A 13811-nucleotide genomic window follows, 5' to 3' on the forward strand; every position below is an offset into this window, starting at 1 on the left:
GTAACATACGAGTGATCTGTTGCAAGAAAAACAATTTTAAGTTGGGTATTTTAATATAAAAGTTTATGTAAATTCTGCCCTTAGATGAAAATAATGTGCTTTTCCCCCTTAAATCTGAGAAAAAAATGATGTTTCAGGAGATGTGCCATAATTTTATCCTATGACTTTCTTCAACATCTAGGCTATAGAGGTATACTTTTCCCATTTTGAAAAGCAGGAATATAAATAAATATATACTACTTTTTTTCCATTTTCATTTCCATCTTCTCATTGTTGCTTCAATTGTTTACTTGTGGATTCAAACCGAATACATACCCTTTAAACCAATTACTAACGTTGTATTGCTCTGGGTAGAAAGAATAGACCACTTTTCATCTGACATTCCCAGGCTAGTATCTGAAGTAGCTCTTCAAAGGACCTCAGGAAGGCTTGCCCATAATTAGCCAGCACAGCACATCTGAGTATAGCTGCTCCTGAGAAGGCTTGCAGTGTCTCCTCTGAAAACCTCCCATATCAATTCACATTGATATCATGACTGCTTGTGATTGACTAGTATCAAGATAGCTGGTATGAACACTGATAGCCAGGAGTAATGCTTATCCAAACCCTCATGAAAATTTTACCTGCTTTATTTCACACCTAAAAATCTGGAAGGCAGGGTCTGAGTTAACTCACATTCTAGTTTCCTCAGTTCTGAGACCAGGCCTTACATGTGGTAGGTGCTCAGTAAGTATTTATTGAATATATGAATTTTGAAATCATTTTTGGTATCTTGTTCGCTCTATATCCCTTCAATGCGTGTTCTTCACAAAATTTCCCATATAAAAAGTGTGTAGTTTTGCCAAACCATAGGTTATCTTAGCATATGTTTCTTATGAAAGAAACCCAATAAGCACAGAGGCCCATGGTCATATCCCTTATGTGCACTCACCTTGTCATCTGGTTTGCCAGAAGTTACAGCTACACCAGCAGCAACACTCTTTGCACCAGCAGAAATCGTGTCTTGTGATTTGGTCTAAGAGTGAGGATAAAGATTGACAGCACTAAGTATCTTTGTATGACTATCATTGAGATCATGACTTTCAAATGTCACCAACACCTGCCAGTTGGCCCTCATGGACATCACGGTAGAGGAATGTCTACTAGCTTCTACTGCACAAGATGCAATGCTGGGCACCACATGAAGCTACATTCAGGAGCCTACAGGGTCTGTGCAGGTAGTACAAACAGGTCAGTAAGGCTAGGTAGGCATTGTGGTGAACCGGAGCACATACACCAGGTGTAATGGCTCCTTCTAATATTATAATTAGAAAAAGGGCTGACCCTGTGGCTCACTCGGGAGAGTGCAACGCTAGTAATGCCGAGGCTGCGGATTCAGATTCTATAGAGGGATGGCCAGTGCACTCACTGGCTGAGCATGGTGCAGACAACACTGTGCCAAGGGTTGCGATCCCCTTACCGGTCAGAGAAAAAAAAAAAATTCTAATTTTTCAAGAGAAGCTAGAAATTAGGATTTTATATAAAATATCCTGACTTTAAATGCTGGGAACTAATTAAAAATAATTTTTAACAATACTGTAAGCCAAACAAAATACACATGTGGCTGCATTTAACTGGTCAGTCACAAATTTGTGATCTCTGATATAAAATATATCTTGAAGCAGGCCTTGTTATAATTTTACAAGCACTCTCAATGAAAAAGTTCTTCTCATAGATGTTTATTCTTCCAAAAGCTGACTGCCATTAACTACAAATCTGTAGAATCAATGTTTGGCTCACTAAGTTCATCTCTTCTATGACAAGACTCTAAAAACACTTTAAGACTTAATTCCCCTAGGAGGCAGCCTCAATCCAAAGTTTCCTGTCTAGGAGACTCCAGAGCCTTCCGCCTACAGCCAGGCAGTGGGAGAAGGCTGGACAGAAGATTCTTCCAGACCCATCTAATGTTCTTCTCAAGCCCTCCATAAGCCCAAGTGTCTTTGAGGCTATTTGTAAAACCAATAAAACAATAGCACCAAATATTACAATACAAAATATATTCAGCATAGCCCCATAGATCCAACTACACACCTCAGTGTGAATAGGGGAACCATATCTTACTAGCTAGTTGATGTTAGTGTTTTCTCATCTATCAACCTGCTTATTTTACCTTTGGTTCTGTTGATTTCTCTGATGTCAGCTGCTCACTTGACCTGGAAACTGCTTTTTCACTATGAGCGTGCTTACTTCCTGTCTCTGTTGCATGCTTGGGTAGGCTTTTTGGCTGAAAGCACACACGTACGTGCACACACACATACAAAAACATTATTAACAAGATGCTAGTTTTAAACATAATACTGACAATTTTCTCTATAGAGTAAAAAGTGTTCATAATAGTTGTGCTGTTTGTGGTTTTGATTAACGTAAATTTGAATTAGTATGATATAAAGGTGATAAAATTTTACTTTAGGTACAAAATATGAAATGGTACAAATCCTTCCCCCCAATTCAGCAAGAATCACGAGTAAATTGTAAACACTGTTATTGTCACATGATGGCACCATTTTAGCTGAAAAAAACAAACATCCAGCCATCCATTATTGGGATTAGTCTGGAATGATATTTTAATTATACCTCACCCAAAAGACATAACCTTCATAATATGTTCTAGTGATAATCATTTACCTCTTTGTGTTCTTTTGGCTTTCCTTCTTGGGATTTTTTCTCATGAACCACAGATGGCTGTCAATTTCAAAAGATTAAAAACTCAATTACACTGGAGTCCACTGTTTTCATATTTCCAAACAGGCTCAAGAACAAAATCTCAGTAAAATCATTCTGCCTCTGTCAGGAAAAGTTCACTTAGGCCCAGTTCTTTGGGATCAGAGAAGTAGACATATGCTATCTGTCTGGCCATTAGTAATCCCACCAACAGTTTCCAACAATGGCGATTATCATAAGAATAATGAAAAAATAGTATTTCATATCAAAAGTTTTCAAATATATGTGTATCTCCAAGTTACTGGCTCTCTTTCACAATTCACGCTATCTGGAATTAGTAACTGCAGGTCTGTCTACAGAGACATCAAATGATTGGTGTGACCACTGAGTTTATGGACAGGGGATCCCACTCTAGAAATTAACTTTTTAAAAAACATTCTTTTATAGGAGATGAAGAACTCTGCACTTTCTTCAATTTAATGATTTACAATGTTTTGTCTGTTACATGTAGAGAAGATCACATCACCAGAAACCCAGCTCTCTTGAGATTTGGTAGATAATTTTGGTTATCTAGATGAGGCATTCCATGTGGAACAGAAGACAACTCCCCCTAGCGGCTGAACTCTTCACTCTAGAGTTCACCATGCCACTCCCAGCCTCAGAGGCTACCAGGTCGCCTTAGGCAGAAATCAGGTAAGCCTCATCTTTCACCTCATCCCTCCTGCACTTCAACCACTTCAGCCCAAAGCACCTCTGTACTTTCCCACAGGAAGCCTTGTGGTCTTCTCTGAGTATTTGCTTAAGCACTTGAAAAAATAAAGTGTAGCACCTTGCTGAGGAGAAACATTTGTGCTGCCGCAGACACCCTGGGGTCCACCTTCGTGTGGAGGCAGAATGCCTTTCAGTCTGGACAGCCAGGCGGCAGGAAAGCAAGAGAAGTCACTCCTAAGAAAAGCCGGAGTAACTGATAACTGGCTCCACCAGCTGAGGTTACAACGTCAAGATAAACCCAGTGGCCTTGGGAAAGACTCCCATCCTTAAGTTACCAGGTGCTGGGTTCAGACCCATTACTCTTGACGTCTCATCGGAATTGGAATTGAATACTCGCTACCTTTTGTCACTTCTCCTTTGTTCTTCCTGCTTTTTTTTAAAAAAAAAAAAAATTCACCTATAACAAAAATCTAGATTTGAACAAAATATCTTCTGAAATATGTTGTCCTCTCTAATTATATATTCTTTTTAACAATATATGGATGCAATGTTATAAGTATTTTATATATACTATACACAATCATATTAAAAAGGGTAATCCAAAAATTAATTAGCTGGCAAATCCCTTTACCATTCAGAGGCACCAAGGTGGGAAATTGGTTATTCATTGTTATTAAAAAGAATCCAAATAGCTCATTAGCAGACTTAAATCATTTACCTTAGTTGATGGTGACTTCTTCTCAGATTCTGTTTTTACAGCCTAAATTCGGGGGGTGGGTGGGGGAAGGAAAAGGAGGAGGAAAAGAAAAATGGCCATAGTTACAAAGATTATCATGGATTTTTCTTTAACTAAGGAAGCTCAAAAGAGATGATCTTGATGTAATTATAAACTTTGAGTTAAGTTTATTACACTTTGCTTGGAATTGTAACTCTAGATAAAACACTTAGCACAATTATTAATATTCTGCTCTTACTATCCAGATAGAATTTTTTTTTTTTTTTTTGGTGGCTGGCCAGTTTGGGGATCTGATCCCTTGACCTTGGTGTTACAAGGTGGCGCTTTAACCAATTAAGCTAACCTGCCAGCCCCCATATGGAAATTTAAATCTTACTTCTAGCCATGTGTATCAAAGCTATGTAAAGATTTATTATATTAACATTGCATTGTAGCTAACACATAAGCAACATAAAATAAAAACTCTCATCCTTCAAAGCCAATAGTACTGTGTTTCAAAACCCCTAACATGATCTTTTTATGGATGAAACACCACAGGTTTTGGCTGACAGTGTGAAAGAATGGGATGGTGGTAGAATCGAGGACACAGAAAGCAGTGAAATATATTTTTAGTGCCAAAATGAGACTGATGGCCATGCAGCTAAGACTACAGAAAGTCCATAATGGGGTGACTGATTTACAAAAGATTGTGAACTGCAATATTAGTACGTGCTGAGTGGCTAAAGTGACCATTAGTAAACAGAGATGCCCTAGAACAATAAACCACATCACCTGTTTTTTATGTCTTTTCTTGGTAGGAGAATGTGGTCCTTCCATCTGTTTGCTGCTTGGAATGGCCTAACATGAGAGCACAGCCCCAAGTGTAATTTTATCAGACAGTCAAGTAACACGTATAAACAGGGCTAAGATGTTTATACCGAGATGCATTCTATTCATCTATTGTGGTTACTTGATGTTATGTATGTAACTTTGACAAGTTCGAGGCACCTAAACTCTAAGGTCCCTACGGTCTCAAGCAAATAGTTTAGTGTGGGTTTTCATTCTTTCAGTGAACATTTCCATTAATAAAATTAGTTTCTGATTCCCCTCCTTTCCCTTCCTTCTTTGTGTAAAAGCTGCTTGAGCAATATTTTTCTCTACCTATATTTCCAAAGTTTGGTTACAATAAAATAAATAGTCACAAGTGTTGTTGAAAGTTTTCTGAAATTCTGTCAACAAAATTTTAAAACAATTTCGTAAAATATTTAGTGTATGCATTTTATTGTATGTGTCATAGCCCTGTACGTACAGATCTAATCTAAAGTTCTAGGAACGCTTCTGAAGAAGTGGTTATAATTTAGGACCTTTAGTGTGATATTTTACAAAGCTTTATCTAACTAAATGTTACCTGTAAATTGTCTAAGTAAATTAAATTGTTTAAGTACATGCATGAATTCTCAATACAGGCAAGATATGAAATCAGGAATAAAGCTTGATTAAACATTTTATGAACTTTTCAAAGTAAAACATTATGAATTAGGCACAATATTTTCTTCCATTTCTTTCCATTTATCTGCTTGATGATAGCAGCACAAATTTCTATTTAATTTCTATTTTTTATTTTATTATCTGAAGAGGCTAAAGTCAAATACCCTCAAGTTATAATGTCCGTAATGGAGACATATACTTTCCTCACATAGTGGCCCCTTGCTTTGCCAACACACTGTTTTGGGAAGGAAACAAAGTTGATGATCTAAGAAGTGTTTTTAATGAAATATTAAATTTTGTATCCTTTCACATTACATCCTTGCTAATGAGGATCTGTTTATGCTACTATCGTTTTTTTTTAGTTTATGCAAATACAATTTGTTAAATAATTAACAAGGAATATAAGCCAGCTGGTACTGTAGTTCGTTTGAATCTATTAATAGCTTCCAATTTGTAATTTGGCAATCAAAATTTTACATAGGAGAACTCTTCACTACAATTAAGAATGTATGCTCACAGACACAGCAGCTTATAATGAAATGTACATTTAAACCAGTAATTGCTAAATTTATTTTTCATAGTGGTGGCACTGAATATAATGATGAGAATAATAACTAATGCTTATCAATCACCTCTTAGGTACCAGGGACTGTTCTAAGCTCTACATGTGTCAACTCACCCCATGAGACAGGTACTGTTATTATCCCCATCTTGCAGATGAGAAATTGAGGTTAAAGAAGTTAAATGACTCCCCAAGGACACCCATGGTGGACCTGCAGTTGTGTTCTCAGTCACTGCACTGTACTGTCTCTCCAGTGTTGGCCAATAGCCAACTCCTACTGGGTGCTTACTGTGGCACAGCATCGTCCAATATTATGTTTGTTTCCTTATGAGTCTTGAGAGATGGGTACTATTATCATCTTCCTCAAAACTGTACAGATAAGGAAACCAAAGTAAAGAGGGTTGTCCAATATCATGGTGGTGTGAAACCAGGATGTCACGCTAGGCTCCAGCATCCACACTACGTGGTCTCTCATGGATTTCACCCTGATTAGAAATGACTTACCTTCCATCTTAAACCCAGCAGTGTGACTAACAACTCTTCTGTGGAAGTAGCAAGAGATTTAGAACATCGATCTAGACATATCATTCCCCTCTGGACCTAACCTGACTTATTTTAAAGGTGAAGAATATGACAAGGATTTGGTATAAGTATTATCTTGGATTAGTATCTTTTCCCTCAAGCTCAAAATATCTGGAGACATGCTCATCAAGCTCACAAACATCTCCAAATTTTATGAGCCAGGCATCAGAAGCACATGGAGATAAGATGATTAATTAATGAGAACAGTGTGACTGAAATCCACCAAGGGAAGAGAACTGAGACCAAAAGTGGTCCCAAGTCGGCCACTGGTGACACCTGATCACGTGCATCTTATTTTTGTCTCTGCCTCTCATCTCTCCCCTACGTTTTTCCCTTCCCCTAGTTTTGTAAGACTGCCAGAAATTCTCATGATTAATGCTTAGTGATGGCTGAAGAGTTTGCTGACACTTGCTCTAGAAAAAATGGCACACTGGAAATGAGCACTGGTTCTCGAGCTGAGGGACATCGGGGATTAGAATCAGGCAACAGGTTAAAAGAGAACCAAGAAAATAAAAAGGAAATCCTATATTTATGGCTCTCCTTTCTCTAGTTTTCATGAACTCTAAGTTCAAAGAGAATCGTTTTTTCGTAGATGCTTCTACCATAGTCTTTTAGGATTACTTTAAGATTGAAATAAGATTTTTTAATTTAAGATTAAGCTTGATATAAATAAGTAGCGACTGCTAATAGACTAATTAGGAATCATATAATGTATATTTAAAAACAATTAATATATCGATTTAAATGTAAAATACCAAATAAAAATATAATTTTAGATTTACAATAAAAATTAAAATGAATGCTAAATGAAACTTAGAAGGGCTTACATTTGAATAGTATGTTTCCAGATATTTGCAATGTTATTTCAAACAGTTCAAGATGAGGCCATAGGATCCCTTGGTATTACTAAATTATGGTGCCACATCACCCGGGATAGGAAACTACTAGGATAGCAAATTAATATGAAAGACAGAAAACAAGAGAATGTTGGTGATTTTAAATACGGGCAATTTAATAATAATGAGGCTGGGGTAGCTCTTAAAGGCACTAAACAATACTGGCTCATAAGAATTAGTTGAGAGTATTTTGAAAATGCTCTCTCTTTAATCCACCACCCTGAAATATTCTCAAGAAACAGAATTTGAGACATAGTAACTAAAAGGGGAAGGTTTAAGGCAGCTTCAGTCAACTCTTCAAAGCCAGACTTCTCCTATGTGACAATCCCACTAGCAGACATTCTTTTATTTTTTCTTCTGAAATTGTAAGAAATAATTATAAGAATAAATTCAAAGTAGAGCTCAACAAATGTTTGTCAATAGATGGCAAAGCATGACTCAAATTTCAGAAAGAAACGTCAGAAAGCATATGAAATAATCAGTATTTGTTTCACTTATTTCTATGTTTACTTAGTATATAATCTTTTCTCATTTTTATATTTATTTTTAAAAGGCCAGAATAATAAAATCATTTTAACAAGAAATCAAGAATTTATATTCTCATTTAGATCCAGAGTAATGCATGTAGAGATATTATCTTCAATTAAAAAAAGTCAAGGCTAGGACCAAAAAAATTCTAGGTGATTCCTTTTTTCTAGATATTTTAAAACAATGTAAAAGTGAAGAGATGATGTTTGAGGTAAACATTGGAAGGAAAGCTGAATTTTCAAAGACTCCCATAAATTAGGAAGAATATGTTTACTTTCAGAACTCAAGCTTCATAGGAAACATAATCTGTCAACAATCAGGCTACATTTGTTTTCCCTTACAATATAATCGACTTTAAATAGCAGCCCCAGCGCTAATTCTAGAAGGTTCTCTATACCTTGGTTTCTGTGGGATTCATCCTGGAAGACTTGCTGGTTGCACCAGAGGAAGCTGACGCCTAGAAAGAAATGAAATAGTAAGTCTGATTCTATTTAACCTACAATATGCACCGTCCTTCAGCTCCTCTGAGCCAGACTGCCCTTAACTCCTTATGTTGTTTTTACCTAGTGTACCTCGCCTGCAAAAATCCAGTAGGTGCTGTTGCCCAAGGGATAAAAAGCCTTTGTAATTAGGTCAAATGGGTTCAAATTTGGGGTCTGCTGTTTACTAAATAATCCTGGGCAAGTTACTTAAATTTTCTGATCTTCTGATCCTTAATTCTTCTTCAGTAGATAACAACTACCTTGTAAGTTTATTATAAAAATTACTGCCTGGTACATAATAACTGCTTAGCGAATATTATGATTATTGTTAATATTATGTTTAGAAAGAACATGGACTTTGAAACTTGACAGAATTTTGTTCAAATCCCAGCTCTGCTGATTACTAGCTTTGTGACCTTGAGCCTTAGTTTTCCAGACATAGAAATCTATTTTACAGTATTTTAAGTATTTGAGAAAATGTGTGTAAATTGTCTGGCACATTGCAGATTCTCATTAAATTACTAGAACATTATTTCTATTATACAAGATAGAAGGAACTCCATAACTCCAGGAAATAGACTTGGGTGGATGCAAATTGTCCCTTCAGTGCATGTAAGGAAGAGAAGTTGGGAGACAGGGTTGCAGAGGGAATGTTACTGCATTATCTGTTTCATCTACACTATTCCTCTAAGGGCTAGAGGTGATGAATGGTAACTGAAGAATTCAAGAAACACCCTTCCTAAGGATGCCTGGGGGTGGCAGAATAAGCCCCTGCAATCCAGTCACCTAAGCAGTGGGATGTGCTTGTGGACACTTGCATGATATTGAGTATTAATATTAAATAGATAATTATCTTTGCAAATTCCAACCCAGGCTCATTTAAATGTCCTTAACATTTGAGTCTGTTAGGTTGTAGAGTACAGGGATTCCATCTGGCACCAGTTGCCTTCTTAAGCAACCGGCTGCTAGTCAACAGCTGCAGTCCTGCCAGCAATACCCAGAGAGCCTATAGTGTGGGGTTCACTCTGTCTCTCATGCCTGGCCCTGAGCCACTTCAGAGCTGAGTCACAAGGCTGCGTGAGCCACCCCTGCTCCTTCCTTACCTTTCCCCACCCCCAACATACTATCTCTCAAGGTGATTGTATGAAACTCACTATACCTTATAGCCCACTAACAGAATCACCTTCTCCACAGATCTCAGTTGATATAGAACACACTGATGCTTAGAATTCAATTACTATAATTCACAGACAGAAACCCAACGCTTTAGTATACTGACTTTTCAAACATAATCATACAAACTATTCCTGAGCACCCTTAGACATCAGTCTGACCCCCCACCCCCCCACCCCACAACACATACACAGTCACAGCAGTGTGAAACAGCCTTTCACACATTCTCTTTGGGTTAAAGAACTGGAAGATGTACCAAGGTAGATTTTTCTCCCTTCAAATTAAAGGAAAAATATATGAATGTACATTTTTTTCCTTGACAATATTTTTAAGTTTATGGGGATTAAAGTACCCAAATTTATATAAATCTATCTTTCTACAATTAGAAGTGTATGTACAAATTTCCATTTAAACTTAAGAAGTTCTGCTGTGCTTCATTCCATTCCTTCAAGGATTCTCTTCAACCATATAAAACCACCAGAGAAACCAAACACTACCTATAAGCTTTTTAAGCTGAAAATCTTTAGGTAAACATTAACTATTTTTTAAACATCCAAATGAATTAAAACATTCATAAAACATTTGTAAAATATGTTAGCTTTGGATTGTCCAACCTACCTTACTACTTTATTAAACAATACCTGGCAGTGACCCACAAATCCTAGAAAGAAGATTTCAAGGCCCACCAAAACCAGTAAAATCTCTACATAGAATAGCTATAAATAAGCATCAAGCTGGTTGTAATGTGAATTTAGCTAAAGGCCTTGGTCCCACCTGTTTTTAGCAGAGTCCTCCATGAAAGTTTTACCCCCTCACTAAGGCACTAAGCATTTTGAAATTGAAACACAGTTCCTGCCTCAAGAGGGCTGGAAATGAGAGAAATAACCTCATCCAATTATTAAGCCATTCAACTCCAGCTTATTGTAGCTTGTTCAATTTTCATTCTATCTGTTAAGATAAGCAACTTTTAATATTTGTTACCTCTGCTGAATTATTTTTGTATTGTTTGAATCTGTAATCATGGGTGTGAGTAACTTTATTAAAAAATTAAAAATTGTGAAGAGTTAATCCACAGATCTTTGAAGAGAAAGAACCTTAGTGATAACCTCTAACACACAGGTTTTAAACAGATGTGGAAAACGAATATCATTTCCAAGTTCTACCACAGTTCATTGGTTCCACAAGCATTTATCTAGACACAGTTCATACCAGGTACTGTGTTGGGTGCTGGGGACAGTGGTAAAACCAATAGACATGTCCTTGCCCTCAAGAAAGATATAACCTATTTGGAGAATCTTTAGTAAAGTAATCATTCCAAAAATTACTTGCTACACAAGAAAATCACAGGGTTCCATGGAACACAGACTAGGGAACCAGAGCTAGTTCAGGGGACAGTTGGGACAGGTGATGTTGAGGACATTACAGGCTACATGGCAACTGAAGGATAAGGAGGCATCACCCAGACAAAAGGCCAGGGAGGTGTATTCCATGCCCAAGGACCCCCCAAGCTGTGTGTGCCAGGGCTGGGACCTAGGCCAGCCCATTTCTATACTAGTGCCAGTGTCCCCTCGACTGCAGTGCCTACCACTCGACCACACCTGCTAATATCAAGGGGCTGCCAGTTTTACTGCACAAACCATCAGTGCTCATATACACTAAAATACCTCTACCGCATTAGCGCTGTAAACAGCCTGAAGCACAGCTATAACAATAGTTTCCCTTCCAAACAACCCATGCAAATCTCTTAATATCCAGTTATTAATAATTTATAAACTTGAATTAAGGCATAACTCAGAGTAACAAGGAGCAGAGAAAAAGTGCCTTAATATAAATCACTCTCCACCCACCCATTCAACAACTGTTATTTAAAAAACAATATGCAGGGGGTTGAGAATACACAATGAATAAGACACAAGCAAGGCTTTGGAGGAACTCAGAGTCCAGTGAGATAAAAACAGACATCAGGCAGGTTTACATTACAACTTGAGTGCACTAAGACAGGTATGAACAGAGACTTATGTGACAAAACAAATGTCTGAGTTCTAAGTCAGTTTTAGGCTCACCTCAAATAATCATGCTATATTGTCAAGTTGTATTAAAATAAACCAATACTGATAAAAGAGTTGCAGCTTAGAAAAAACTGAGTATTTAATCCTTCCTGTACTTAACCAATACGATGTGTTATTTTTAGTCATCATTTGACAAAATCTCCTTAAAGTTGTTTACTTGCTACAGTAAGAATTTTACAAGTTCACTGCAGTAAACGATTGGAGATATGAGGGGAAGATGATATGCTTTTAAGACCCCTGGATAATGGAAACTGCTTTCCTTTTTCAAATACATTTTGCAAGGACTCCCAGACTGCAGCCTTTTAGCTCTCCTACCCATTCATGCCACGTTACACACGTATCTCCCCCTAAATAGAACCACAGTGACTCCTGGTGCCCGCGTTTCACGCAGAAATCTTTACCCTTGCCTTTGAAATCCACCAGTCCCCAATCCCACCTCATCTCCCAATGCAGAAGTTCCACTCCAAGCAGCCAGTCCATCTCTGTCTCAGGGCATGCCTCACTTACCTCCCCCTTTATATTTTTTCACACAGTCACTGGCTGGTATGCTTCTCTCCCAAAATGTCCATACACCTAATGTCCACAAATCCCACACACCCTTCCTTTAAGTTGTGTCTCACTGGCGTCCAGCCCTGGCCTCAGAACTTCTGCACTACTGCAGCCAGTCTTAGTGGGCATCCTCCTCTCCAGTCCCAGCTCACTTCCCCAGAGCACCATATGCAGGAGGTATCACATAATTGCATCATGAATGAATTTTGCCCTCCACCAGAAGGGACCCTTTAAAAGACCTGTATGTTGGGTGCACTAACCTGCTGAGCCCCATTCTTTCCCACTGCAGGTCTCTGTCCAGGGTTTTTCATGGATTCTGTAGGGTGTCTAGAGGATCTATCTACATGACAAAAGCAGCAAGACCCAGCACCAACCTTAACCATCTTACAAAGCTGGATCGTAATGGAGAGGGTTGTGCGCTCTCTCACAGGTCCTGGTAAATAAATGGTCCAGGGTGGGAGGGTTAAGGGCTTCTGTAGAAGGGGTGCGTTCCTAGAATGTTTGCTCATCTATTCTGCTGACATTAAATCTGGCTAATGAAAAAATAATTTCCTAAGCTCCTTACTTCTCTACCATATAATAGAGTCCCTTTGCTTCTCGCTTGGCTCCCAGCAGGCTTTCAGCCTCCTTCCAGGCACTTCTAGCTGGTTTATGGGAATCCTCACCACCTCTCCTCCAGTAATTCAGCCTCACCTTGATCTCTGCCCTTGTCCCCAGCTGGCTTGGTTCAGGAAGTGCAGAGAGCAGGGCATCAGGTGAGTCAGAATTCTTTCTCCTCATACCAGACCCTGCTTCCTTTCCCCACCCCATCACAGGCAGCATTCCCATACCCTCCCACCTGCAGCACTATCGCCCTTCACATGTCCCTACCTGCCTTTGTTTGTTGAGGGTTGCGAAGAACATCAGGCCGCACGTATGTACTCTCTTTCTGCTTGATAACCCATCAGCAGTTTCATTTGGAATCACTGACCATTCTCTCCTCACTGGCTGCTGTGGCACTAGGAATTCTGGGTTCTCTTCCCACAACTCTGACCTGTTCCCTTCTTTTTTTTTTTTTTTTTTGTCTTTTTTTTTTTTCCGTGACCGGTAACGGGATTGCAACCCTCGGTGTCACGCCCGTACTGCGACCGGCATCGGGATTGCAACCGTTGGTGTCGTGCCCGCACCGCGCTCAGCCAGTGAGCGGACCGGTCTCTATATGGGATCCGAACCCTCGGTGGGAGCACTGCCGCACTCCCAAGTGCCGCACTCAACCGAGTGCGCCACCGGGCTGGCCCTGACCTGTTTCCTTCCGGAAGCCTCTTCCACCTGCTCTATTCTCTGTATTCTTTCATATTCAGTCACAAGCTCTCCACC

The 13811-nt window shown here is 38.8% G+C and overlaps 1 protein-coding gene across 2 annotated transcripts in view; it reads right to left on the reverse strand.

The window, feature by feature from the left end:
- The window catches only part of CAST (calpastatin), a 110166-nt gene that overhangs the window by 40202 nt on the left and 56153 nt on the right, over positions 1-13811 (reverse strand). For both annotated transcript variants that reach the window (XM_008569138.1, XM_008569136.1), the window contains exons 4-8: positions 8580-8639; positions 4130-4171; positions 2665-2721; positions 2150-2263; positions 932-1015 (exon numbers count right to left, since the gene is read on the reverse strand). In XM_008569138.1, coding sequence (XP_008567360.1) covers positions 932-1015; positions 2150-2263; positions 2665-2721; positions 4130-4171; positions 8580-8639 — 357 coding nt within the window. The remainder of the gene's footprint in view (positions 1-931; positions 1016-2149; positions 2264-2664; positions 2722-4129; positions 4172-8579; positions 8640-13811) is intronic.

The sequence above is a fragment of the Galeopterus variegatus genome, unplaced genomic scaffold (genome assembly GCF_000696425.1).
Source record: "Galeopterus variegatus unplaced genomic scaffold, G_variegatus-3.0.2 Scaffold467, whole genome shotgun sequence".
Classification (NCBI taxonomy): Eukaryota; Metazoa; Chordata; class Mammalia; order Dermoptera; family Cynocephalidae; genus Galeopterus; species Galeopterus variegatus.